General features: G+C 44.2%; 1 protein-coding gene across 1 annotated transcript in view; it reads right to left on the bottom strand.

Moving 5' to 3' along the window:
- The window catches only part of GRIN2B (glutamate ionotropic receptor NMDA type subunit 2B), a gene marked incomplete at both ends in the record, with an annotated part of 169,185 nt that overhangs the window by 25,859 nt on the left and 117,876 nt on the right, over positions 1 to 25,450 (bottom strand). Inside the window, 4 exons of the mRNA XM_082280837.1 lie at positions 1,980 to 2,105; positions 3,640 to 3,793; positions 4,463 to 4,634; positions 4,953 to 5,161. Coding sequence (XP_082136963.1) covers positions 1,980 to 2,105; positions 3,640 to 3,793; positions 4,463 to 4,634; positions 4,953 to 5,161 — 661 coding nt within the window. The remainder of the gene's footprint in view (positions 1 to 1,979; positions 2,106 to 3,639; positions 3,794 to 4,462; positions 4,635 to 4,952; positions 5,162 to 25,450) is intronic.

Raw genomic sequence — 25,450 nt, 5'->3', positions numbered from 1 at the left:
TGAGAGGGAGAATGCAGATGCAGTCACTCTTCAGACACCAAGGAGATCCTCTCAGGATGAATGGTGCAGTTCAAGCATCTGTCATTTCTCCAGCGGTGCCAACCTGATCAGCATCCCATGCTTTATCTCCTCAGGCAGGCTGATTGGATCCTAGTGCTGCTGCCTGTGGTTGACTCCAGCAGAAGAGCAAAAGGGAGGAAAGCTTTGACACACCTCTCCAAACCTCTGAGCAGCAAATAGCATAGATCATCTGAAAGCACTAACTGTGTTACCCTAAATACAACTGAACAACAACTGAACAATGCAAGGGGCTCATTTTTCACCCAGGGAACTGCACACCAAGTTCAGAGCAGAATCATCACCTGGCAAAAATGGTGCCTTTAAATTCCAGGGAGACAAAGTTCCCAAGAGAAACATGGTTTGGCAGTCCTTGTCTTTTTACATGCCGGAGCATTTTTATATCTCTCTCTACCTAATATGCCCTAAAATATACTGGTGAAAGTCCTGAAAAGCATCAGTGGGAAATGTAAGGTGGAAAGAAATCTTGAGAAGCTCCCTTCTAAAAGCCTTCCTCTCTCCACTGATCACCTCATGTGCCTCCATGGTTACTTGGTCAGACACAAACCAAGATTGTAATGGGAGATTCCAATCCATAAGTCTTGATGTCCGTAAAGAGAAAATGCGGGTGCGCGAGGCATGCTGTCAGGGGTATACTGTCATATTTCAAATGCAGCCAAAGTAACATTAGCCAGGGTTTTCATTACCAAAATCAGCATTGCAGTCTCTGCAGCAGACTTCTGTATCTTCATATTTCATCTCTCAGGGATAATATCTGTCTGATCATGCCATACTCTTCATAATTACTCAGAAATATCGATACTTGCAGCTGCAGTTCAGCTAACTTAACAACTGCACACCTGTACTAAAAACTGCTTCCAGTTCCACATCTGTATCAATACCTCTTAAGATACTCACAGGTTTATCAGTACTTTGCCCACAGATCCATGGGGTTGTGATCAGGTGCCATAAAGGCACTCCACAGCTCCATGTTAAAAGACAAGTTCTCCACTTCCCCGTGTATGTGGTTCTGCTTGCACTCTCACTAACATTTTTTATTTTCACTCCTCTCTAATTTGATGGCATGAATTCACTCAAAGCACTAGACTTGGGAGCAAATGAGTGCATTTTCCAGTAACTGGCTCTGTCCCATTATTCTGTATGAACCAATAAATTCAGAAAGGTTTGAAGGGCTGATTCACCAGGGGGTGAAGATATGCAGGTGACAGAAGACTCAACTTGCTAATTGTTTTCATGTCAATAAGGAAAAAAAGGCTGTATCTTAGGAAGGACAGACAGCCTTTCTTTAATTCATGTGGCTGCCTTCTGAAGATCAGAACCACAGAGATGGATCACTTGCTTGTTCCTATCTTTCCTGCTGCCCTTGAAAAATAATTCTTTACCCACTCCCAAGAAAATGAGTTTCCCATTCTCTCAGTTGGTCTTAGAAAGTCAGAGAGGCAAGCAGGGGAAGGACCTGACCAGCTGACAGATGTGGAGTCTGGAGGACATAGCACTATGCTGGGAGGCCAGCAGAGTGGCTTGTTCTCCAGGGAGAATGCACTGAAGGATGGATTGACAGTGCTGAGCCCTGTGATTGTCTCAGAGAGTGCGGCATTGTAGGCCCTGCCAGCACTGGCTACCAGGGCCCATTTTCCCTCAATGAGAAACAAGTTGGAGCTGGTATGTGCTTTAGACATGAAAGGCAACACAGCTCCGTCTCTCATGCCAAGCAAATTATCCATTATCCACATCTGCTCTCTTCAGAGCCTTTTTTCCGCCTCCATCCCTGCCCTCTTTAGTCTGAATGCAGAGCTCAGAGTGGGCTAGATCCGTATCGCGTTCAAAGCAAAGGAATGCCCCAACAAAGGAACGGAGGTTGGAAACCAGAGGAGATCATAGCAAGAAACAGCTCTCCTTACCTCTGCCATCAGCAAGGCACCGATTATAGCCCACAGGGCTGAAGTACTCAAAGACGAAGACAGCCACCGCAGAGATGATAAGCAGCATCACAAACATCATCACCCATACATCAGCACTGAAAGGCTCTGGAGAGGAAGAGAAAACCATAGTGAAAGACCTGGTAACACCTCACCTCCTTTGCTCTCCAGAGAAGCCCAGTGTGGGGCAAACTGGGTTGGGGAAAAGCAGAAGTTAATGTCTTCGACCTGATTCTGAAAAACTTCTTGAACTGGGAAAACTGCAGTTTCTGTCTCTGTAATGACTGCATTCCATCGTACTGTTACATTCGTGACACATGGCTCCATCTGGAGCCACACACAGCCATTGTGGCACGCATTGATAAAATAAAATGCATTGATAAAAGATTGTTCCCAGGAAGTCCTCCAGCACCATCTGGAAAGAGTGGGGAAAATCAAGCAGAACTGGCAGAGTTTCAGACAAGCATCCAACTTTCAAGATGCTATCGAGCCAAAGAGCATCTCCAAATTTCTAAGGTTCAGCCATAGAGACAGTAGGTTTTTTAGTATTCCACCCCTCTAGCAATGGGAACACTGGCTCATTCTAGAAATATTAGTGTTCATGTTCTGCAAGTATTTGATCTCTGCCAGGTTTTCTCCTTCTCCAAGCCCGAACAGAAAAAGATGGGACTGAACCAGATCAAAGAAACAAAGAATTTTGCTCCAGAGTATAGCCAATATTGCAAACTCAGTTAAATTGCAGTTTTAAATTTTGGAGATAATTTTAACATTGCTTTTACGTACCCCAGCAATATTGGTGGACTTGCTAAGGGCAAAAACTCCCAAAGAGTTAGTAGTCATGACAGTCATATTTAAAAAGGACTGGGAAAATTTCATTACCCATATAAAAGTATTTCTGTTTGCGAATGTTCTCAGGACTCTGGCGGAGAGCAGACAGTAATTATATAACTCATATACTGTGTTTGCTGCATCATAAAGCATTTTACAAAGCCAAATAGTAGATACTAGGAAGACATGAATGTCTCAGGGAAATGCAGTATCATTTCCGTATTCTCTGATCACCCTCCATCACTGAAGGACATTAGAAATGCCTTTATTGTAAGACATGGTGTCAGCACAGAACCGATGGCTCAACTGTTCTTGAAAAGGTCTATTAGTTCTCTAACTTCTGCTAGGTGTCAAGGGAGGGTCAAGTTAACAACGTCTTTACAAAGAATGTCTCTGAATGTGCAACAATTTATTGCTAATTGCTATCACTAAGTGTTATGGTACCCCAGCTATAAGGTTCGAATCAATTTTCTTCTGGCCTACACTCCTTAAACATACTATTAGTTGAGTCACCAGGAAACCATGTGCTGAGGTGTATGTGACAACTCTGAGTGAGCCCATTTTTTTCTAGGATTAGGCATACAATTGCTGAAATAATGTCTTGGCTTGGAACTTATAGGCAGCGCCTATTTGCACTTGTATTTGCCTGGATTTTCCTTGCCTGGGATTTAGTTCTAAAACATCACAGTGTATTTTTATACACCTGTCCCACAGGTACTCCCAAAAAGAGCTTTCAGGCTAAGAATCACAAGCAACCTTCACCTCATTTTTTATGACCACCGGGTGAAGTTTTAATTTTAGATTGAAACAATACCTAAGAAGGCAGAAGGTGAGACAGTTCCATTGCTACGTGACACCATGACACTGATTCCCGTCTCAATGAAGGGCACAGAGAAATCCACCACTTCTGAACGCTCCTCATTAATGGTGAGGGATCCCACAGCCATATAGGCCCGTTTGGTGACAACCTGGAGGAGGAAAAGAAAGAGATCACACACAGACACAAGGCAGCCCTCAAGAACCATGGTCAAGCACCTTCTCATCTTCCTGTCTTTCAACACAATCCTTTTACTCCTGTAATCCCATTCCCTATATTGTTTGTAACATCTCTCCTTTCTAAACTTTCATCAGGGCACCTTCTTCTTTCAGGAAACCTATAGACATTAATCTTCCCCTCAAAGCTGGTATGTGTATAAAAAATAAATCCACAGAGGTCTTAGGATAAACACATCATCCACGGAGAAGACGTCTTATCTCATTTTTCCGTCCTTGCTTTATCCTCCCTCTAACACTGCAAAGTCTTATTTCATTCTTTATTCACCTTATATACAACCTAAGCATAATCTAGGTTGCAGCAACCATGGTGCATGGATATCAGCCTCTTTCTAAGACTGTGTAGGCCAAATTTGTGAGACCATAGAGAATAATAATTAATGGTCAGACAAGAAAGGTTGTCATGGTCGGAGTGTCAGAGCAGATTAATTCACTCAGTGCCAAGAATGAATGCAGGCCATTCATTTCTAGGGTCACCTCTGTCTCTGCCTCAGAAATGGACCCAATAATGATGGGAGGCTAGACCTGACCCATGTCACCCAGCCCAGGGTTGAAGCCCACCATGCCCTCCCTTTGCTGCTGACCTCTCCAATCATTCCATTCCACGTCCCATTGATCTTTTTTCCATGCTTGCCATTAGTCACCAAGTAGAGGTCATAGGTGAACTTGACAGACTTTGAGATTTTCTTGAGGATGTCTATGCAGAACCCCTTGCAACATTTCTTCATATAATCTGGCTCCTCATCAGTTTTGTTCCTGAACCATCACAACAATAATGGGTTAAAAGACTGGGAGAAACTCCTGTAATTCCCCTCTGTTGTCAGTTTGCATTCCCCCTCCCACAATATAATGTGGACAATTTATATTGTGCTATCTGTGCTGGAGGGTGAAGGGACACACTACAATGATTTGCCCAAAGGGGCCCATCATGAATGGCCATGAGACAGGCTGGGCAAATGGACATCATTTTCTAAAAAAGATTGTCAGATTATGATGGTATTGGCCCAACAGACACTCCACATTCTGTTGAGAATGAAGAGCCCAAGATGAGCAGAAAAATACAGGGGTGCATACTCAGTCACTATGCGTTTTTGGCAAGGGACCGTGTTCCTCATGCAGGTGCCACTTAGGGGGTCCACGTTCTCCACAATGACAAATGGTGCCTCTTCCAAGGTCACGATACTCAGGTGATCATCCTCCCGTTCCTCAGAGTCAGGATACAGCTCAAAGCGTGGCCACACATAATACTTCATCTGCAACTTTTTTTCCTTCCATTTCCCCACCTGCAGAGACACAAACCACAGAAGGTAGACTTCTAGTAGTCCCATCCCTTTGCATCAACCACAGCTACTGAAGGACTGGGTAAGAGGACCACTCTGGAGTGCCCAAGCTCATGACTCATGTAAGATGGGGACATTTCTGGGGAGAAGGCTCTGAGTAAGTGGATTCAAACGAGGGGGAAGTGGAAAACAATAAAGATGTCTGAGTCGTCTCAACTCCGTGATGGTCTCACCCTCTGGGAGAGTGAGTGGATAACCACAGGAATACTGTAACCATGGTCAAATGGACAATGTCTTTCAGCATTTTCAGCCAAACAACAGGAACACAATGACTTGGTTACATACCTTAGCTGGAAACAAGGAATTGCTTTATGTTTTTGATGCATGAAAATTAATACCAAAGAGCATCTATGATATTTTTTAAATCTTGCTATTTCTCCCTAATTCTCATAACTTCCATAAATTTCTACTGCAATTTTAGAACACTTAACTTTCCATTTCCTAAGCAAATAGAGATCATATCTTCAGTAGTCAAAAAAGGAGGTGAGGCTCAATTGCCTTATACCTGCTGGTACAAATGAGAGCTGTTTTGAAGCCACTGCAGTCCTTAATGAGACAATATATGTAACCTCACCCACTGCCCTGGTAGACCATTTCTTGCAAAAAAAAAATCCAGGAAAAGAGAAAACTTGAACATAACTGCACTTTCAACTCTCAAAGTCTCGCCTTTGTTCTCCATTCCCCCCCTCCACCATCACAGCTGACAGTAATTAGCACCTTGGCTGGCAACCAAAGCTGAGAGGGTGAAGAAGCTAACTGGGCTTTAGAAGAAGCTTTCCTACATGATCCTCAAAGAAAGTCCTCCAGGCCAGGACTGAGACACGCTGACTTGATGGCAGAGGCAGTGTGGGTGTGTGGGAGGCTTGCATGACTGCTCTTAGCAGTGTACCTGCTTGGGGTAAACAGAAAAGCTTCATTCCACTCCAATCCAACACCCCTCCCACCGCCCCCAAATTTCAGGCATTTATTTATGTAAATGACAGAATGGGAGGGAGAAACACTTATTAAAGGCTCATTAGGTGTCAGTGGTTAATCTGTGAAACTCAAAGCCCAGCTGGGGTTTGGCATTTGAGAGTATCCAGAACTCACATAAAACACTTGTCACCTTCAAAACAAACAAACACTTCATCTAGCCATGAAAGAAAAATTCACTCTGAGGGCTTGTGAGGCAAGAAGAAAGGCAGAAGAAATCACCCACAGACAGCAGTTTCCACATCCATCCTCCATCCTGTGCAGGGTGAACACAGCACCCCAGTGAGCACAAGGTGGGGGGTTTGTAGAAAGGTGGGCAAAGTGTCTGAGCAGCAGGTCTTGCCTTCCCACAGGCAAAGAATACCAAGGAGAGCTTGCCCTAATGTTCCCTGCACCCATGGAGATGGTCTGTACTCATGCTAATATCTAAGCCTGGATGTGGAAAGTGAATTTCTAAGGGAATAAAGAGCACAGACTCACATGCTTATCCAGGGTCTGCTCAGCCCTGGACTTCCCACTCATTCACCAAGCAGGTCAATTTATCATCATCTGAGCCAGAGATTTCTGCAGGGCCACTTTAGCTCTCAAGTAACTGAGCTCAAATCCCCAAAAGTAGTAACTGCCACAGGGGGCTCAGTAGGGACCAGTGATTAAGATGCTGCACAGAACAGCCCAGATTTCAGCTCAGCAACATTAACTTATAGTAGAAATAAGTGGCTGATGAAAGAGACATCTCACAGAACCTCAGCAGCATTTAGATATCTCAGTAACAGGCATGATATAACCCCCTAAGTGATAAATTAGATCAGATAGGCAAACCCAACCCATAATTACCCAGAAGTTCTCTGGGACAGAAAGGGGAGTTCATAAGGCTGTGTGCCAGGCACGTCTCACAGTGTTGTACTACACAGAAACATTAAGAAATTAGGATAACAATGACAGCATTGCCACAGCCTTCTGTGCACTGAATCACCTAACCTGCAAATACAGTAGTACACATCCGATTTTATTATCCCAATAAAATCACTCTAAATTGTCCAAAGAGGAAGAAAAACAGGATGAAGGGAAATGTTTTGACCTAAATCTCCAAATCAACTATGGATTGTCTCAAAAATATGTGCAAGTATTATATTTTATTGCTAACCTGAACAATCAGACATGCCATATATCTCCATACATGTACAGATATGAATAAGAAAAGTCAGAAAATCATAGTGAATTAAAAGGGGGCAGACTTCTTTACGTGCTTATGCATGCAAAGGTCAAATGTATATGCACATAGTTAAAGAAGGATGGTCATAAGCAACATGTGGGCAATAGGAAACACCACATATGCAGAGGATGGAGACAATGCAAGATAAACAATACACAAATGTGTATCATATGCTAGATAATCTGCCATAAGAGGGAAGGAGCAATTCACTGTAGGGACAGAGGTTAGCAGAATTAAATGTCACAGATTTGTCAAGGTAAGGATGCCTACACTTAAAGAATATAACCTACCAAGCTGTGCAGAGCAGAGCAAGGCATTTCTGAAGTCTCAGGGTATTTTGTATTAACAGCCTGTGAACTGTTATTACTTGGGTTTTGCTGAGTGCTTGCCTCAGCAAAAAGAGGAAAAATAAACTACCCCAGGCATCCTTCATATTGGTCACCCTGCAGTTTCAAGACCCACTGGGTGTTCTCCAATCAGTCTAGTCATCCAAACTTCCACTAGGAGCCCTGAAAGGTCACAGAATCAGTAAAAGTAAGGATACTAGGGATCTATAAAAACTCCTTTCTAATCATATTCTCCAATCCCTATATAATGTTACTTTATATCAGGACACAGATCCTAGGAAACAGAATTTCACCTTAACTGCCCCTTGCTCTATCTGTACCACGTCTGATCTTATCAAGAAAGTACAGTCACTTTGGTTTGGGGATGATTTTGGAGGTGTTGAGGCAGGGGAGTAGCTAACTTCTACCTTCAATATAAAATCCTGTTTTGGATAACAAGATTGGAAGCAGAAGCCCAACACATTTGCAAAGAAAGAAAGGGAAAATTATTGTAGAACAAAAAGTTAATCATATATGCTATTTGTCTAAGCATATAAGTTATCCCATACAGACAAAAGGTGAGACTGCCTATGCAAGGGGAAAACAAGTGGGAGCCTTCTGAAAGGCTTCCAGCTGGCTGGCAAATTGCCTTAACCGCGGTAAAATGCAGCCAGAATAAAAGAGTTCTGCAGTATGTTAATGCGCATCTTTAATGAAAGGTGCATTCACATTAGTTCCTTGAAACTAATTCTTAACAGAAGCTTTTCTCTCCTCCCAAGGGAAACTAAGGCTTGTAACAGCCATTTGTGGCAGATGTTCCACCTGTCCTTACACTGACAGAGAGACCATGGTCTCCACGAGCAATCTATTCCAGTGCTTAACTGTCCTCTCCATTAAAAAGTGAGGTTTTTTCTCCTGATGTTTAACCTAAATCTTCTTGCTGCAATTTATACCAGGAAAGTGTATTTCCTTATTCTCCTACATGTGCTCCTTTCAGTGTTATCAGGTCAGTAAGATATTTATAACAGAGAGGAGCTGGTAGTCTCATTCAGTGGCTATCTTATAAGCTACATTGGCAAAAGCAGCCACCTGTTCAAATGAGCAGCATCCAGGCTCACCATTTACAAAATCCTTACCCAGATGGGTAGTATGGACAAGTACAAGCTACTCTCATGAATTTCCAAAATTGTCTGTTCCAACAAAGGCAGAAGTCAATCCCTGAGTTCCTCCTAATATGCCAAGGTAGGACCTAAAAGCACAAGAGCATCTGGAGAGACCCATAACTAGTGTCAACAGATGGAAAACTAAAACCTTCTAGAAACTTGGTTTTCAAGGATTAGGCAGGAGAATACAGTTCTGAATTAAACCAGAAATGTTCAGATACATTTCTTAGGCAAGATACACAGCAGCATTGCATTGGTATCTGGGGTGAAGGTTCAGGAGAGAGCCTGAATCTTCAGATGCTTGTTTTTCAACAGGCTGGAAGAAAACTATCTAGGCAGTCTCCTGATAGTTATTATTTTATTCAGGCTCCTATTTGCACAATGCCTTGCACCACTCTCTTTTCATTTACAGTCTTATCTCAATTCCTGCCCCCACCCTGCTATAGAAGAAATGCAAAAGGAACAAAAGGGATTTGGTTTCATCTGCAGAATAAAAAAAAAAAAAAGACCATTCCAAACTCACTTAGGACTTGAACTGCTTTCTGCATTTTCCCAAAAGCTCAACGTTTCCTCCCTTGTTATTGGTTCTTTTATTTTTTTTCCCCCAGGAGCTAAGGAGTTTATTCATTCCAGTGGGGAAGCACTAAAGCAACAACAGAGAGCATGAATTAGGAGGCAGAAATTCCTTCCCTATTCCACCAAGAATCTCTGTAACCTGATCTGCACCTTTGTGGCTCCACATTGTGTAAAACTGAGATAATGGCACGTTTTTTACATCTGGGGTGCACTGGGTAGATAAACAGAAAAGGTCACGAGGCTCACAGACACTGTGGAAGTGAGGAGACACATACACGTGTGTCTAGAGCTAGATGAGGGAACATATACAGCATGCATCTATGAATGCTATAAAGGTGAAAACTTCGTGTCTTTAATCTTTGAAAAAAATCTTACATAACTTTTACACCTGATTTGAATACATGAAAAATGGAAGATCAAATATAGAAAAGGTAAAGGTAGGATGTTGGACAAGGGGCAAAAAATAGGACTGTTGTTGGTAACATAGATGATGGAGAAGCATACCTAACCCCTCTGGGAAGCAGGACAAGTCCAAGGAGAAATAAGAGTCTTGTCAGTAGAATTGGTACAGATCCTGAATGAGGACATGGGAAAACCGGAACAACTGGGTAGGACCTGAAAAGGGCCATTCTAGAAGCACCATAGAAATAGCAGGTATAACTGGGACACTGCCAATGGAAGTAGGCATTGCTCAGGGTACATCAAATAAAGGTGGACCTAGGGGATGCTGTTGTAACCTTAATGCTGCAGTAGACTGTGAAGAAATAAATCATGCATAAATAAAGTAGAATCATTTTGGATTGAAATAGGTTTTGGAAGGCTGGTGCAAGATATTCCATGAGGACCAAACTACAGAGATCTACTGTAGCTCCACAGTCTTGGCTTTCAGTCTGGATAGAGATGTCATTACTGTTTCTAAAGAGAAATTTTATCAGGAACTAAGTTATTATGGGAGTATTTAGCTTCATAGAGATTAGATGGAGAACAAATGCAAATTTCAACAGCAGCACCCTGATGTTTCTTTTTCTGGATCTGATAGTTGGCATATTTCTTTACCCCAAAATTACTCAACAGGCAATAGGTCGTGATGTTTTACACTCAGTTTGGGCAAAGCAGCAAGGAACTTTAGAGAAAAGCTAGTTATCAGAAATAACCTTGGATTGAGCGATTGGGGGAACAGAGAGCTTGTCTTAAAGAAGGAGATTACAAAGCTTGTCTAACCTAGATAAATGAAAGCTAAGAGGGGATATGACTGCTCTGTATATATAAAGGGGGGACAGATACATAAGGGAGAAAAGGAAGTGATTTTTAAGCAGGAAAAACAATGCTGGTAAAAGAACAACTGATTGTAAGGAAATTTGCCTTGAAAATAAGATAGATTTTAACCATCAGAGGGGGAAGTTCCGAAACAGCTGCCCAAAAGTAGCTGTGAAAGCAACTAAAATGGGGTCAAGAAGAAGCACAACTGGTTTGTAAAAGGCTATATGATTTTGCCGCCCAGAGCAGAGGGATGGGACCAGATGAGCCTTTCCAGTCCAGTGACTATAAGTAAGCAGAAGCAAGAAGAGGAATTCCACTCAGCCTTTTCCCCTCAATTTTTCAGTCTGCAAATGTCAAAACTCAGTCTCAATCATCGCATCTCTGTCCCCCAGCTAACCCACATGAACACAAAGACTCATGCTAATGATACCTCCAACTCCTTTGCTCCTACTTCCCTCATTCAGCAGCAACACCTTCTCTAGTGCCCTGAGGATAAAATATTCCTCAGCTTTCATAGAAGCCGGTTAAGTTATGACTCTCACACTTACGGCGCTAGCATCACACCCATTACCAAACATACAATCCCTGTGATGCTACAGGTCTGTATCCTCACACAGGCTGGTCTACAGCAGGTGGAGAAGACATGCCACAAAGAGCAAAAATCTCCTGTTTACAGACACTTTAAGGTGATTAATTAGCCACATCAGCCAAAGCAGACAAGAAATGGTTGTGAATGCACCACATGCAAAATTAATTAACACAAAAACAACACTCCTTCCTGAACCTCAAGTTCACCTTCCACAACCACCTGGGGAAGGCTGCTTTCTTGACTGCACCTGGAGAAGCTGGAATTGCTTCTAATAGCCTTTCAATTAAAAATGTAGGCTGCAGGAGATGGTGTGATTTTCTTCCCCTCTATATTTATACAGCACCTAGCATATGCCAGAAAGAGAGAGGCTGAGCTTAGAATACAGACAGGGTGAGGTACTTGCTCCTGCTCTACAACTCATTCTGGGAATAAAAGCTCTTTGCAAAAACATGGTCTTCCATCTCACTGAGGTCTGGCATTTACACAGCTCTTGCCATTTTTGCTGAAACATTTCTTTCCTGGTGCATTTATATGCCTTTTGCAGTTGCTAAGGTCCTGTCCCCTGCCATGATTAGCCAGAGAAGGTTAATGAGGTATACTTTGAGCATGTCTGACTTCTGCAAAGTCAGTGAACTATGGGGCTCCACTGGTGTCACAAAAAGGTCAGAGCTGTGAGAATGCCAAAGAGTTTGCCTTGCTAAATCATTCCTCCAAACCAGAAGGCACCAAGAATTCAATACAGGTATAAAACTAGCCCCTCCAGGAGACGATGGTGGTCTTGCTGGTAGCATTAACTTGGTGGCCCAGAAAGTGGTTCATCCAGACAAGGTTGGCTCATGCTGGAGCAGGAGGGACTCCAAGGGGACAAAGTTATTCAAGGACCTCAGTGCTACCTGATGTATACATAACCATGATTTATGGAAATGCAGACTGCAATCAGCACAGGCATAAATAGGAGACATGAGGGGAGAGGAAGCTGTTAATGGTAGCGGGGGCTATGATCTGAGTAGGCTGGAGAATGTAACTCTAAGCTTCTAGCAGGGGCAAATCAGGTGTTAGGATTTGGGAAGAAGAATTAGAACAAAATTTGTATCTTAACAAACACTGAAAACTGACTACCATCCAACACAACCCACCTTCAGCTAACAGGCAGTGACAGCACCTGACTCAGACTCTTACTTAATAGTGTTGCATACTTAGAGCCATCATGCCCTTCTGAAATGACTGTGTGAGGACAGGGGAGCTAAATAAATGTCCCAAATTCCAGCAACATCAGTCTGTTCTCATCCCGGTCTGGTAAATAGAATCTAAAGCCAGGGAGCTTATACTGTCCCTATCATTGTTCATCTAAGGTGAAAGAAGGCTTCACCTTGAGCATCTCCACTGCTCTCCTTTGCAGAACTGGGGGGGCAGGGGAAAACGTAGCAGGGATATTGGTAAGATTGCATGTTTTGTGTCCCAGGCGGTTCAGGAGTCACAAAGGTTTTTTGAAAAGTGTATTTTTATGTGCATGTATAGGCATCTAAATGCTTTATGTAAGCATTTTGCGGTCTCTAGGAGTGCATCCGCATTGTGCAGGTGTGTGTCTGCATCCAGTACGTGTCCATGCATGTAATGCCCTATCTAATGATTTTTCCCCTTGGCTTTCCCTGTTGAGTTCTGGGTTTGAGTTTCATTTTGCTGAGCTTTCATTTCTTTCACTCAGAATTTTTTTCTCCCCCTAAAGCATGTTACACAGAGGGAGGGCTGCTTGCCAATTCACTGCAGTCTGGGAGACAGTTTAGAGCTTGGGCTGTTAAGTGGGTCCAGTACAGCAGTGTACAAAACCCTGACACGTGTGCAGTGACACCTACTCTTTACACTGACTGAATATCTCTCCCACAATCTCTTGGGACCTGAAGCTGAAGGAACGTTTAAAAATGCAGATGCAGAGGAAGGCCAAAACTGTTTCCTTGTGCTGAGAAAAGATAAATGTTGAAGCCGGCCCCAGCAGGGTTAGGAGAGGAGAAAACTTAAAGAGAGAGGGGGTGAGTTACCTAAATCTCACTGTTTTCTGTGCTGTGCAAGCAAGAGCGAAGGCACTGCCTGAAAAGCATCTCTGACAATATCAGAGAGAGATCCTTCAGCTTCCAGTGGGGGGTGTCACAGTGGGTGAAACACCTCCCCACCCCGCATACAGCAGCCAGAGCCCCTGCCCTCTGCCTGGCAGCCCCACGCCCCTGTGCAGAGGTGCACACCTGCCAAGAGCAGCACTGGCACGGCTGTACACGCCCCTCTGGCAGAGAGATGCAAGGTGCTCGGCTCTCCTCTCACTGCTGGAAAGGGGAGGATCAAACCTCTTCCAGAGGAATTACTGCACATGTTGGGAGCCAGATTCCAGGGAAAGCAGCTAGCAGTTGCAAAGCTGCAAGGCCCTGTTTCTTTCCTCTCCCACCACTGACAGCACTGAGCTGGTGACTGCAAATGCTGTCCGCATCCACAGAACACCCTTCGTCAGGATGCTGGGTCTGGATTCACACTGGCACAGCCACAGCCAGCCCCACTGCCTCCAAACCTTCAGGGTGCATGTCTGCAGCCCCCCTCAACCTAGCACTTGGCAGGGAGTCCTGCGCAGTGTACCAGGGCCATTCCAAGGGGCAGCCAGCTGAAACAGTGTTCCAAATTGTCACCAGATCTCCAAACTGAGTTGAAACAACAGGTCTCTCTGCATCCTGGTCCTCTGCCAGGTCTCTTTTCTTGGCTTTGCAAAGGGACAGAATGGGAAGGAAAGCTGTGGGATAGGAGCAACTAGGGACATCCTTGCTGCTTTCCCTCTATCCCATGTGCGGTTAAAGGCTTCAGACTCTCTGATGGATGAGAACTAGAACTCCAGAAAGAGAACCCATGAGCTGCAGGACCCCCACCTGACCCACTGCTACAGCCAAGTGCTGGGCTTTGCTTGAAAACCACAGTATTCCTCCAAATTTGGGTAGAGTATTAGACAAGACCTGCCAGCTCTACCTACACCTTACAGAGAAGACCCAACCAGGACGGAGCCCACCAGCAGGACAGCTGGTTCATGGCACAGGTGTGCATTACTGCCACGCTGGTTGTAGCCAGCAAGTGCTCTGTGAGCATCAGGGAGTGATTCTGCCAAAGATTTTTCCTCCTTTCCCATCCCATACACAGCTACTCACACACAGAGGTACCCTCCAGCAGCAGTTATCTTAAGCCAATTTGAGCTTGGAGTCCAAGCAGAATTGCCAAAGGCCCAGCTGAGGCCATCTGGGCTGCAAGGCATCTCTGTGCAAAAGGAGCACAATCAGACATGAGTGTGGAGAGAGTGAGAGGTAACCTTGAAATCAGTGATTAGGAAAGGAGAGAGGAAGCTATGTACTTGCCAATCCCAGCTAGCAAAGAAGAGTTAAGCCAAGAACTCTTTTCTTGGAAGCATGGCCCTAAAGAAATAAAATTCTCCCCTTCTCTCAGACCTGATGGACCTCAGGCACATCTATTTTTCAAAGATATGTCTGTTATTTTGTGCATAAACATGTCAACACAAAACAGATATTGTACCATTTCTGTGGCCTAGAAGCAGGAGAACAGGCATGACAGAGGCAGTCTTGGAGACATAAGATGAAGCTAAGGCTCTCAGCAAGTTGCAGGATATCTTTTATGATGACATGTAAGCCCACACGTGGGATGATTTCTGTCAGTCTAGAAGTAGCTGGATGACTTCATGTATTTAAATGGGTGTGTACTGCGTAGCTACTTCTGTTATAAGGGGAATTAGTAGTAAGCCTGTAATTAAGTTCTCTGACATTTTCCATTACAAGAGTCTGCAGGCCTGTTCCCTGAGAAAAACCAACTTCTCCATGTTTTGCAACAGGCATTTGAAAGTCAGCAGGGCAAAAACCCTGAGGCTAAGGGCATGATTTTTACTTCCATCAAATTTAATTCACTCTTAACTGCATTGTAAACTGTTGAATAATCATAACTTCTTTTCTGTCACTTTCTTGCAGAAATTCTGGCAGACAACCCAAACAGCATCTGAGCATAAACATTTTAAGAGCTAAACCCAACACCTCAGTGAATCAGTGGGGACTCGCACCAGCACCACGGTAAGTACAACACCTCAGCTTTGGTAGAACAAGAGAAAGGCAAAGGTCCAATCAGGCTACACACAAAATGTGGACAAACCATCCAGGTTCTATTCTATCTGTTTAAATGTGCCTCATTGTGAAAAGGTCACTTGCACTCCACTATTCAGGATGCAGAAGAAAGGCAAACCACTTTGAGCTTTCATGAATGTCTGTGAAACAAGTACAGGTTAGTCACTGGATTGAACAGTAAGACTCAGTGCTGAAAGCTCAGCATGCATGAGAATGAACAATGTATTTTACAAAAAAGATTTTGGGGTTTCCTCTTACAAAACAAAGAAAAACACAGCACATATAAAAAACCCACCACCAAGCCATAAAACAAACTCCATTAAGGGTAATTTATTTAAGCTGAAGTATTAGAAAATGGCAGGTTTACAGTTTCCTTTTCAGCCTTTCTTCCATCCCACTTGTGTGTGGACATTTCGATTCAAGTTTTAATTAATGAGTGCACGCAACTCTCTCCATGGAGTCCCTCTCTCAACCCTTGTACATCAAAGAAACTTGAAGAAGTAGAATTAAGGTGGCCCGGGAAACAAGACTGGCATTTTCTAGCTTAACTTCATAAGTTAAAAATTGAATCACTGTTCTTTTATTTTCTGTATGTAATTGCTTCTACAGCCTGAATGTGCACGAGCTCTTACAGAACCAATAAATGGGCCAAGAAAATATCAGTGAAGATGGAGAAAGAGCTGTCCATGAATCTCCAAGCACTGACAGAGGAAAGAGGAATAAAGAAACAGCAATGGACAGCAAGAAAATCAACCAGTGTAGAGATTACGCAATCCTGTTTTATGATGAAAAAAGCAGCACTGACCTTGCCAAGGGGTTGAATGAGGCTAAGAAAGCAGAAGCCAAATTGGAAAAGGTGCATTGGAGAGAAGTGGAAGAAGGTGAAGCTGGCAGGTCCCTCATGGTCCTGGTGGCCAGAAGGTGAGATGAAAGCAAGGCACTAACCTGGCAGATCACACTGCACACAGGTTTCTCATGTTGCAGCAACATGCTCATAACAGACTGAGAGAGGGCTGAGGGCTGTACTGCATGGAAGGTGACGACAGGACCAAGCTGGTCTGGTCTGTGTAATCTCAGAGCAGAGGTACCATGGTAGGGGTAAATGGCATGGGGACAGTTACAGTCCAGATGCCACGTAGCCATGCTAGCAAGGCTAAGCTGAGGGCTGAGGCAGCTTGCCAGGCTCACACAGCTGCCTTGCACCAAGCTGTGCTGATGCACCCCTGTGGCACTGCTCTGCACTGTGGATTTACCACAAGCATATGCCAGCAAAGGCAACGCATAGCTGGGTTTCACAGGGCACACTTGCCCTAAGCAGCTGTGCAGCAGCTGTGCAGAGAGCAGATGCTTTCTTCTCAGATGCCCAGGAGTGAAGGGATCCAAGTGCTGGCTGTTATCTTGTCCTGTGCTTACTCTGTAACCCTAAGCAAGCCACCAACGCTTCCTGAAGCTCAGTTCTCCCTCTGTTAAAGGCTCTGAATAATGGTTCCCTTGTTGCAAGGGGCATGAACAGGGACCTGACAGCTGGGAGCAATGACAAGGGTCAGTATAGTAAAGAGATGCCTCAGCTCATCCACTCCAGAGGAACTGTGCAGCTCAGGGCTGTACCTACACCACCTTCACGCCCCACATCAGAGGAAGGACCTCTGCTGTAGAAGGGTGGTGGTTAGCATAGAGCAGCCGTGCATGATGGCAGCCAGCAGTGGAAATCATGCTGATTAATGACAGAGCAGCAGTACCGCAGGTCAGGCACGTGGATCAGCAACTGTAAAAGGAGCAGCAGGATTTTAGATTAACTAAAGCTCAAGAGAACGTTCTTGGGTTTTCTCCACCTGCTCTGGAAGCTGAAGCGATGCAAGTGACCAGGCAGCTGTCTTTCCTCGCTCTCTGAAAACACCTTTCCTGGAAAATGGAGCACAGCGATGCTCAGGCTGATGCAGTGCCACTCAGCCCTGCCCCTTCCAGCCTCCAGGAAGCAGATGCGTCTCATCTCCCACACTCAACATAGAGCTCAATCAGTTGAAGCCCCTGGACACAGCTCTCCTTCATGGCTCTGAGGCAGCCGCTGTGCCATCCAGGGTCCCACAAGGTAGTTCTCCACACACAGGAGTGAGATGTGGGTGGGTGGAAGGAAGGGAGGCTGCAGCCTCCTCAGATGGCAGCATTGCTTCTCCTGTCCTGCACTACTCAGAGCCCACCTCCAAGGATGATCCCCAGCTGTGGCTGAGAGATGTTGGCTCACCAGCGCCGTGCTGTCTTCCACAAGGAAATGGAGGGAGCCTTCTAGACCAGGGCAGGAGAAACAGTCTTGGAGAAAGACTGACCACCAACACAGGCACAGTGGTGGGACAGAGCCCCACAGCCAGCCCAAGGAACATACAAGTGCAAATTTTCCTCAGTGCCAGCTTTATAGGCCTGGTTGCTTTACTGCTGTGCCAAGAATAGCCAGTAAGCCAGGCCTTACCTTTTTTTGCAATAGGAAAGATCGTGCTTATGAGTGAACATTTATCCCTTCCAGTCTGCTGATTATTTCACCAGGCAAGCTGAACGTTCCATTAATATCATCTTTTGTGGAGCTAAATATATACAGTAACCACATATACAAATACATATAAATACATCTCTATCTAGCAGAGAATCCAATTAAGGGAATATGTTACGCCTTAGCAATTAATGAATTCAACAAGCTGAGCTGCCTCTTGCATATGATTAAAGTTCAAGCAATATCAATCATAACAGCAAAAAAGATTCCAGCTTTTCCTATGTGCTATCTACAAAGAGATTGTTAACACTTAAATCAATGGGCAAATTCAAGCGTGCTTGCAAACCTCAGGAAACATATATTTGATGATATACAGCCTGTCCTTCAACTCATGGTAGCCTGTTCTTGAATGCAGCATCTCGGGCCATCCCTGCTGCCTTATATATCTTTCTGCAGCATTTTCTGGATGGCAGATCTGTAAAAATGCTGGTGTCCTATGGGTCAAAAGAGAGCAAATTCCATGACTGAACAGATCAGACTGACTCTAATCACTTGACTCATGCAAATGCTTTTCTTCTCTTTGTGTTCGGTTGCCAGTTTTCTGTTTGTGTTTATACATGTGTAAGTGTGTGTTTGTGTGCACACGTGTGTGCCTGTTCTTTCACCCATTAATCTTTTTCCAGGACAAGCCTGTTCGTGCAGTTTCTGCCTCTTGGCAATAGACAACACTGAGCCCTCTAAGGACTGCTCATTCCCTCCTTCTCTCACAATACCCCTCCTCTGCATTCATAACACAATCTCTAGGGGCAAGTTCTACGTAAATAAATATTTAAGTAGCTACTAAACCACAGAAGATGCAGAAAAGCACGTGAGGGACTTGCCTGCAGTATTCAGGGCACAGAGGAGAAAGAACAGAGGCGTGGCTTGGAAGGCTGGGAGCAGACAAGTGTTGAGGGCTTGAACTGGAAACACAACCATCCCCTTCTCTTCTCCGACCCAGCCAGCACAGTGGGCTGGTTTTCACCCTGAGACCAGAGCTGATATAATACAGGTCTGTGTTAATACAGCTGCATAAATCCAAAAGCCAAGAATGTGCCATACTGGGAAGCTGATAGAGGAAAGAGCATTTTAACTGAACAATCACAGACACAGCTAATTAACCTTACTACTAATGCTGAGTCTTTTTAATAACTTTTTAAAGTCTTTTTTAACTGCTCCATTGTTCTCCTGGTTTGTTGTCATACTCCAGAAAGAGGCCTCAAATGCCCAGGAGAAGGTTGGAGGCTCATCTCTGAGAACTGGTTGGGTTTGTCACCGAGGGAGGCCAGGCATGAGACCCAGACCTGGTTGCTTCTCTGCCCTCTGAACTGGGTACCAGGAGGTTCCTTTGAGAGTTCTTTCCAGGCTCACCAGCTTATGGATCCTACATCCACACAGAATTATTTGTGCCTGTGCCCACAGCACTACAGATTTCACAAGTCTCTATGAGATACCAAAGAATAATATTTGGATTTTTCTAGATTCCTTAAGAAACACTGTTCTGAAAATGGGCATTATAGGGAATACGGTATAAATCTGGCCACTTATATCACCCACGTAAGACAGCAGTTTGAAGGGTAATAGCCATATAAAATATGCTGTACCCTAGGAAACCACATACTATTTGCATGCTTCCCAACACAACCAGGAGAGCTAAAAAGCTCTCAGAAAATCAGTCAAGAGACAGTTTCTTGCAGAGCACACTAGCGAAAAACACAGAGTCCACAACAGTGAACCAGCAGACTTGAAGGACCACTTGTATGATCAGAGGAGGGCATTTTTTGTGCACTGGCATGCAGCTCTTGGAGGGTGACACTTCAGAGAGATTTCGAGAACTTTCCTGCAGGAGTATGTCCCAGATTTTTCACTTCCCCAGAGAGCAGGAAAGGTCAAGGAAGGCCCCCTTTCAGGTTCACTAGTACTATTTTCTCTCCAGGTACAAAGATTCTGGCTGCTAATTGAGTTGTGGTAGGAAGCAAACCATCAGCAAGAACTTTGGGCCCAAAGTGAATGCAATCAACCAACGTCACTTCTTCCCTCTGTTTCAGCAATTTCTGCAGCTTTTCATTCTCCCTCAGCAGGATGGTTTTTTACTACTTTTTTACCCTGCTCTACATCAGTCTTCTTAAGGAAAGGAAGATGCTTTGGGTTAAAAGCTCCTTACTGAAAATGACAAAACAAAGTACCCAATCTACATAAAGAAATCAAAAAACCCAGCCTTTGCACATAGGCAAACCAGGATGTTCAAGAGGAATGGGAGAGGAGATGTTTCTTTACCTGAACTCTGTGCAATAAGTATATAGAAATTTACCTCCTTCCCTAGGTAGCCTTCTTCCATTACAGGGAGAAGCCCCTGTCCCTCAGAAATCTGAAGAGTAAGAGCCAGCAGTATCCACCAGAGGAGTAGACAGACTTGCCCTGTCAGTGTGGTGTGTACCACTGAACATGAGAGTTTAGCCCATTCCCTCCAGCTGTTCCCACTTCTCTACAAGCAGAGTGGAAAATGAAAACATCCTTCCCAAGATGTCAATCCAGTCATCCAGATGTCAAATCATAACTGCATTTGTGCACTTGGGAGCCCTTGGGATTTTTCACAGCCATCACAGCTGATGATTCCCCAAAGTGGCTGCTGCATTGTCAGGTTCCTTGCAGTTTGCTTTCTCTGTGGCATCAAGCCCTTTCCACCCATCACCTTCTCCCTGTCTGTGATTACCCCTGCCTGTCAGCACTGCAGTAGATATGTGTATATTCCCGTGTCTCTCATTTCTCACTTTACAGAACTCTCTTGCCTAAAAAATGCAGACTTTCCAAACAGAACAGACACTAATATAGAGAACAAACAGGAATTTTTGACAGGATCATGGGTTTCATTCACTATCCATGCCTTTATCTACACATAACAACTTTTGTCTGCTTCCTGCAGGAGGTTATTGCACTTCTGCAACTGTGTCATTGTAAAGCTGTTGTCAGAGGTGCCTGTAATCTTATAGATTAGGAAAAAAGTCAGATCTCATGAGAGTGGACAAGATATCTCCAAAAAACAGAAGTCCAATGCCGTACAGCAAGCAGCACAGCAGGACTGCATGAAGGAGAGCTCCATGCTCCAACTCCTGGGTGTAGGAAAGCAAACCCTGCTTCTGGACAGACTGGTTTTTGTAGGGGAACACAGCCAGGCTCCTGACCCCATTTTGTCATCAAAGATGCAGGTCTGAGGTTTGGGATTAGGACCCAGGTCTGTTGTCCCTCACTGACATTAATGGTTCTGCTCCCTTCCTTACTCTACCATGTTTTCACTTTGCCTGTGGCAAATGCATCTCAGTCCTGCTCCCCTGCACATCCATTCTAAAGGCTGTTTCAGAAGCTGTTTGCCTGATAGAATTTTTCCCCTTTCTTTTCAGTCATCCTTTGCCTCCCTTCTCAGCTGCATCAAGTGCCTCTTTTCCAAGACACTGGATGCCTCTAACCCCTCAGTCAGCAACAAAATGGGAATGCTGACCTGCTCCACTTTCCTCAGTCACTTTTGAGAGACCCACACAGTTTTCTTCAGCTTTGGCCTTCTTCTTGAGGGAGGTCCCATGAACACCAGTGAAGTTACGTCATTGCTTTTTGTCTTACTCTACCATAAGTCTCACTTTTGCCCAGAAAGCTGCAGATAATATGCAACAGTCAAGTTGCTGATATGTTAAGCTTATAGTCCACAAAATTTAAAATCCTCCCCCATTTCATATTTCCCTAGCATGTCAGTGCAAAAATATTCACTGCCATCAGTGGATAAAATATGTCATCTCTTTACAGACCTTTCCCTAAGTATGCTGAGCAAGTGAATCCTGGATATTTACTACTGTTCTTAACTTGCCTGCATTCCCTGTGCACTGACGCTCTCATCTGCCTACGTGACCATGATTTCTCAGCAGATAAGTTACCCAGTAAGTGTTCAGTGGCTACGGCCATCATCTAGGTCTCTCTGTGCAGCTCCCAGCACAACAGGGCGCTGGTTATTGGCAGGCTTTTTCAGTGAATACAGTAACACAGATAATCAAAATAACCATAAGCTTGTTCTGCACAGTTCATAAATCAAACTAACCAGTGCTGGTCTTTTGTATGACACAGAATGATAGTTGTACTGCAGCCCAAGTGCCATTCATTACAGTGTCTCCCTAATTACTCCTCCATTTTCACACATTTCCTAACGGCTGGTTAAAATGGCTTTGCACTGATGAACAGCTGCCACATCTCATCCCAAGAAGGTACAGTTACATCTCTACAGAGGGCAAAGCAACCTCTGTGAACAGAGTTCGTTCACAGGGGACCCTCTAGGCTCCGGGAAAATAAGAGATCTGCAATCACTGATTTGCCTTTGCCTGACCACAAGAAGTTCCTAGGTATCTGGGAATTGAATTTATGTAAGTAATTTATATGTATTTAACGGCACTTGAAAAAAACGGCAGAAACTCAAGAAGTGAGTGTCTATTTTCTTCCATTCATACCTCAAAAGCTTCTCTCCCCATCCCCTATCTCTCCTTCCCCCTATCCCAGCACAAAACACACCCTTTGAGACACTAGCTACTCACTCCATGCATGTGACAGACTCTGATTAAACTCACAGATAATAACCTTGCAAGGCAGAGTCAAACTTGCAGCAGTACAGGCTGTTCTCATCATTGGCTCCCAAAAATAGTTCGTTGCCAATAAGAGTCAATCAGTTCAGGCTTTGCCAGCCTGCACTTCTACTGTCCTCCTCTATCCCAGGGGCTGCTGACACAACTTGTCCCCTCCAGAGTGGTTGCAAGGCTCTAAATACCACCAGGAGTTGTGTATGGGTTGCTGAAAATACCTCAGGTTTGTAAGATTACTGTACATCAGGCTTCCAGGGGTCCTCCCTGTCTTTGCTCCCTTGTGTAAGGGAGATACAAGAGGCTCGGCCTGCAATAACTATGAGACAGCATTTATGGACTTCAGACTACATCTTCCACAACCTCCTAACACCTAGTGGCAATGATCATCCTGGGACAGCTATTTCAGCTTTGTCTCAACAACACCTGCTGCAAGGACTCAGCACAACCGTCTCCAAAGAGCAAGAAGAGGAAGCGTGAAGTTACAAACAAGCAGATCTGAAGGCATTCAGGAGGATACAACATGGAGCAGAAAAGAAAGTCCCAGGACAGAAACGAACAGAAAAGGCGTCCTCAATATGCAAAGATGGAGTGCAGCACTGACAACAAGCCAAACCAAGCCTGTGAATGGGTCATTTTGGGGAGAGAAAGCAGTCCATTATGTTTTAGACCTGTTCATTTTGATATCTACATTGCAAAAATTTTCTCCTGATGTTAAGTAGTGAACCTACTCTGAAGTCAATGGAATTGCAGCACTTATGCCAGAGGTGAATTTGGCTCCCAAAGGACTTTTCTATGCAATGATTTAGATAATGAGCCTTCAAAGCTTATCTTGCGGCTATAGTGTGAGTGGAGGAGAAAAGGGGCCAAAAAAGGCTGCACCGGAATAGCCATCTGTCATACTCAAGTCTAGAGCTCAGCTAACTTAGCTGAGCCTAGCGCTCAGCTATGGCATAAAATAAGGGCAAGAAATACTGGATGTTAATGAGCACCCCTGGAGGAAATCCTACCCCCATCTAACAGTACAAAACAGTACAGATGTGTTAATACAGGCATCTTTATGAAAACTGCATCCCAGAATATTTTGTGAAGTTAAATACAAGGCAGAAAATGGCACGCAGCATAAAGAATAGCAGGCACACAGAGCAATCAAGAGGCAGTGCAAATGGCCATATAATTTTGCCTTTTAAAAGCAACTTCATAAAAGCTCATTCATCGATAAAAATGCTGTGTTTCTGTTTTCTGCCTTCCTAGGAGCTTGCTTTCCTGCCCCCTTTATCTTCAGCTACAGACTTCAGATATTCTCAAAAGACTAAGAACACCTGTCCTTCCATGCCCAAATATTGCCTCTGCATTTCAAGGTTGTTTTATATAGCTCCTAAGTATTACCAGACAGGGCTAGTCAAAGAGCTCACAGGGCCTCAGTCTCATAACATATATTAAAAGTAATGCAGATGATAACTGTATATGAATATTACACCACCACCACCCCCAAAAAAAGAAAAGGATGTCAAGGCAGTATGAGGTGAATACATTTGAAATTTAAATAAAAATTAATGGGATGCAGTTTCAGGTATGGAAGACTAAATTTGTTTCCCAGTTCCTTTTAGAAGACAGGATTTGGCACTCTGGCATCCAATGAAATCTAGACATAATTTTAAACACCATGACATTGAGCCTTCAAACTCTCTTCAGCTTTGATGTCTGCAAGAGCTAGTCAGACAGCAAGTTACAAACACCATTCATTATGCCATAATACAGGTATTTCACCTCCTCATTGCACCCAAGATCCCCCACTCTCTCCATATGCATGTTTCATTTAGCTACTTGTAGTGTGCAACATCTCCTTTCAACACTTTGAGAGACTGACCTCTGGGAGGTGTCTTTGCAGTGCCTAATACAAGACACCATAATAATGACATTAAAGATGAGAGAGTTGATATATGAAAGCCCTGGGGAATTACAGTAACCCCAAAGACACATACAAGAAGTCCAGAAGAGAGGAAGTTGAGGCAGTTAAATCACTGTGGATATATACTGGTGATAGATAGGAAGATAGACAGACAGACATATACACACAGAAGATAGAGATGAAAGAACAAAACAAAGATAAGGCCAAGTAAGGCAATAAAGAGCAAAGCCTGGCTTAAAGAAAAAAAACAGAAGAGACAATATGTAGCCTTTATTCTTCTACCAGGGTTACAGATGCTGTGGAGAAGATCACCTGCCAACCTTCCAACCTCACCTTGAAGACATCAGCTGGCACACAGCACAGACAGTGAGTGACTGCAGCTCTTGGGCCCAAGCAGACCCTTGACCTAGATGCACCCACTTGTTTCAAGTGGGAGAGATTCCTCATGAGTCCTGCTCCCTTGCCCCCCTTCTTTCGTGAGACAGCCTCCAGTGCCACTGTGTTGACTACAGTCCAAAGGAACTGTTCAAAGACACAGGAACCACCTGAACCTCTAACCATACAAACCACATCACAGAAATGCTTCCTCCATTGGGGACCAGGTAAGAGTGCTGACACAGTCACTGACGCTGTCACTTAGTGCTGTTAAAGGGATTGCGGCAAATGGGGAAGCTCTGGCATTCAGAGTCCATTGCCTGTTGTCCCGTGTCTCCCCCTTTCTCCTCAATTCTCCAAATTACAACTAAACAATGCTAATTCATTAAATTGGGTTCATAAGACTTTTTTTCTACATCTCTGATTACTCTTGCTGCTTCCCCCAGTGTCATTCTAGTTTCACCAGACCTTTTGTGACGTGCTATCCACAGAACTGCAGAGAGATTTTAAGCCTTGCCATCACCCAGCAGAGCACAGAGATTACATCATATGCCTTGCAGG

Source organism: Coloeus monedula, assembly GCF_965178545.1.
Source record: "Coloeus monedula genome assembly, chromosome: 4".
NCBI lineage: Eukaryota > Metazoa > Chordata > Aves > Passeriformes > Corvidae > Coloeus > Coloeus monedula.
Note: the sequence above shows the minus strand (reverse complement) of the source record. Positions and strands in the feature narration are given on the sequence as shown.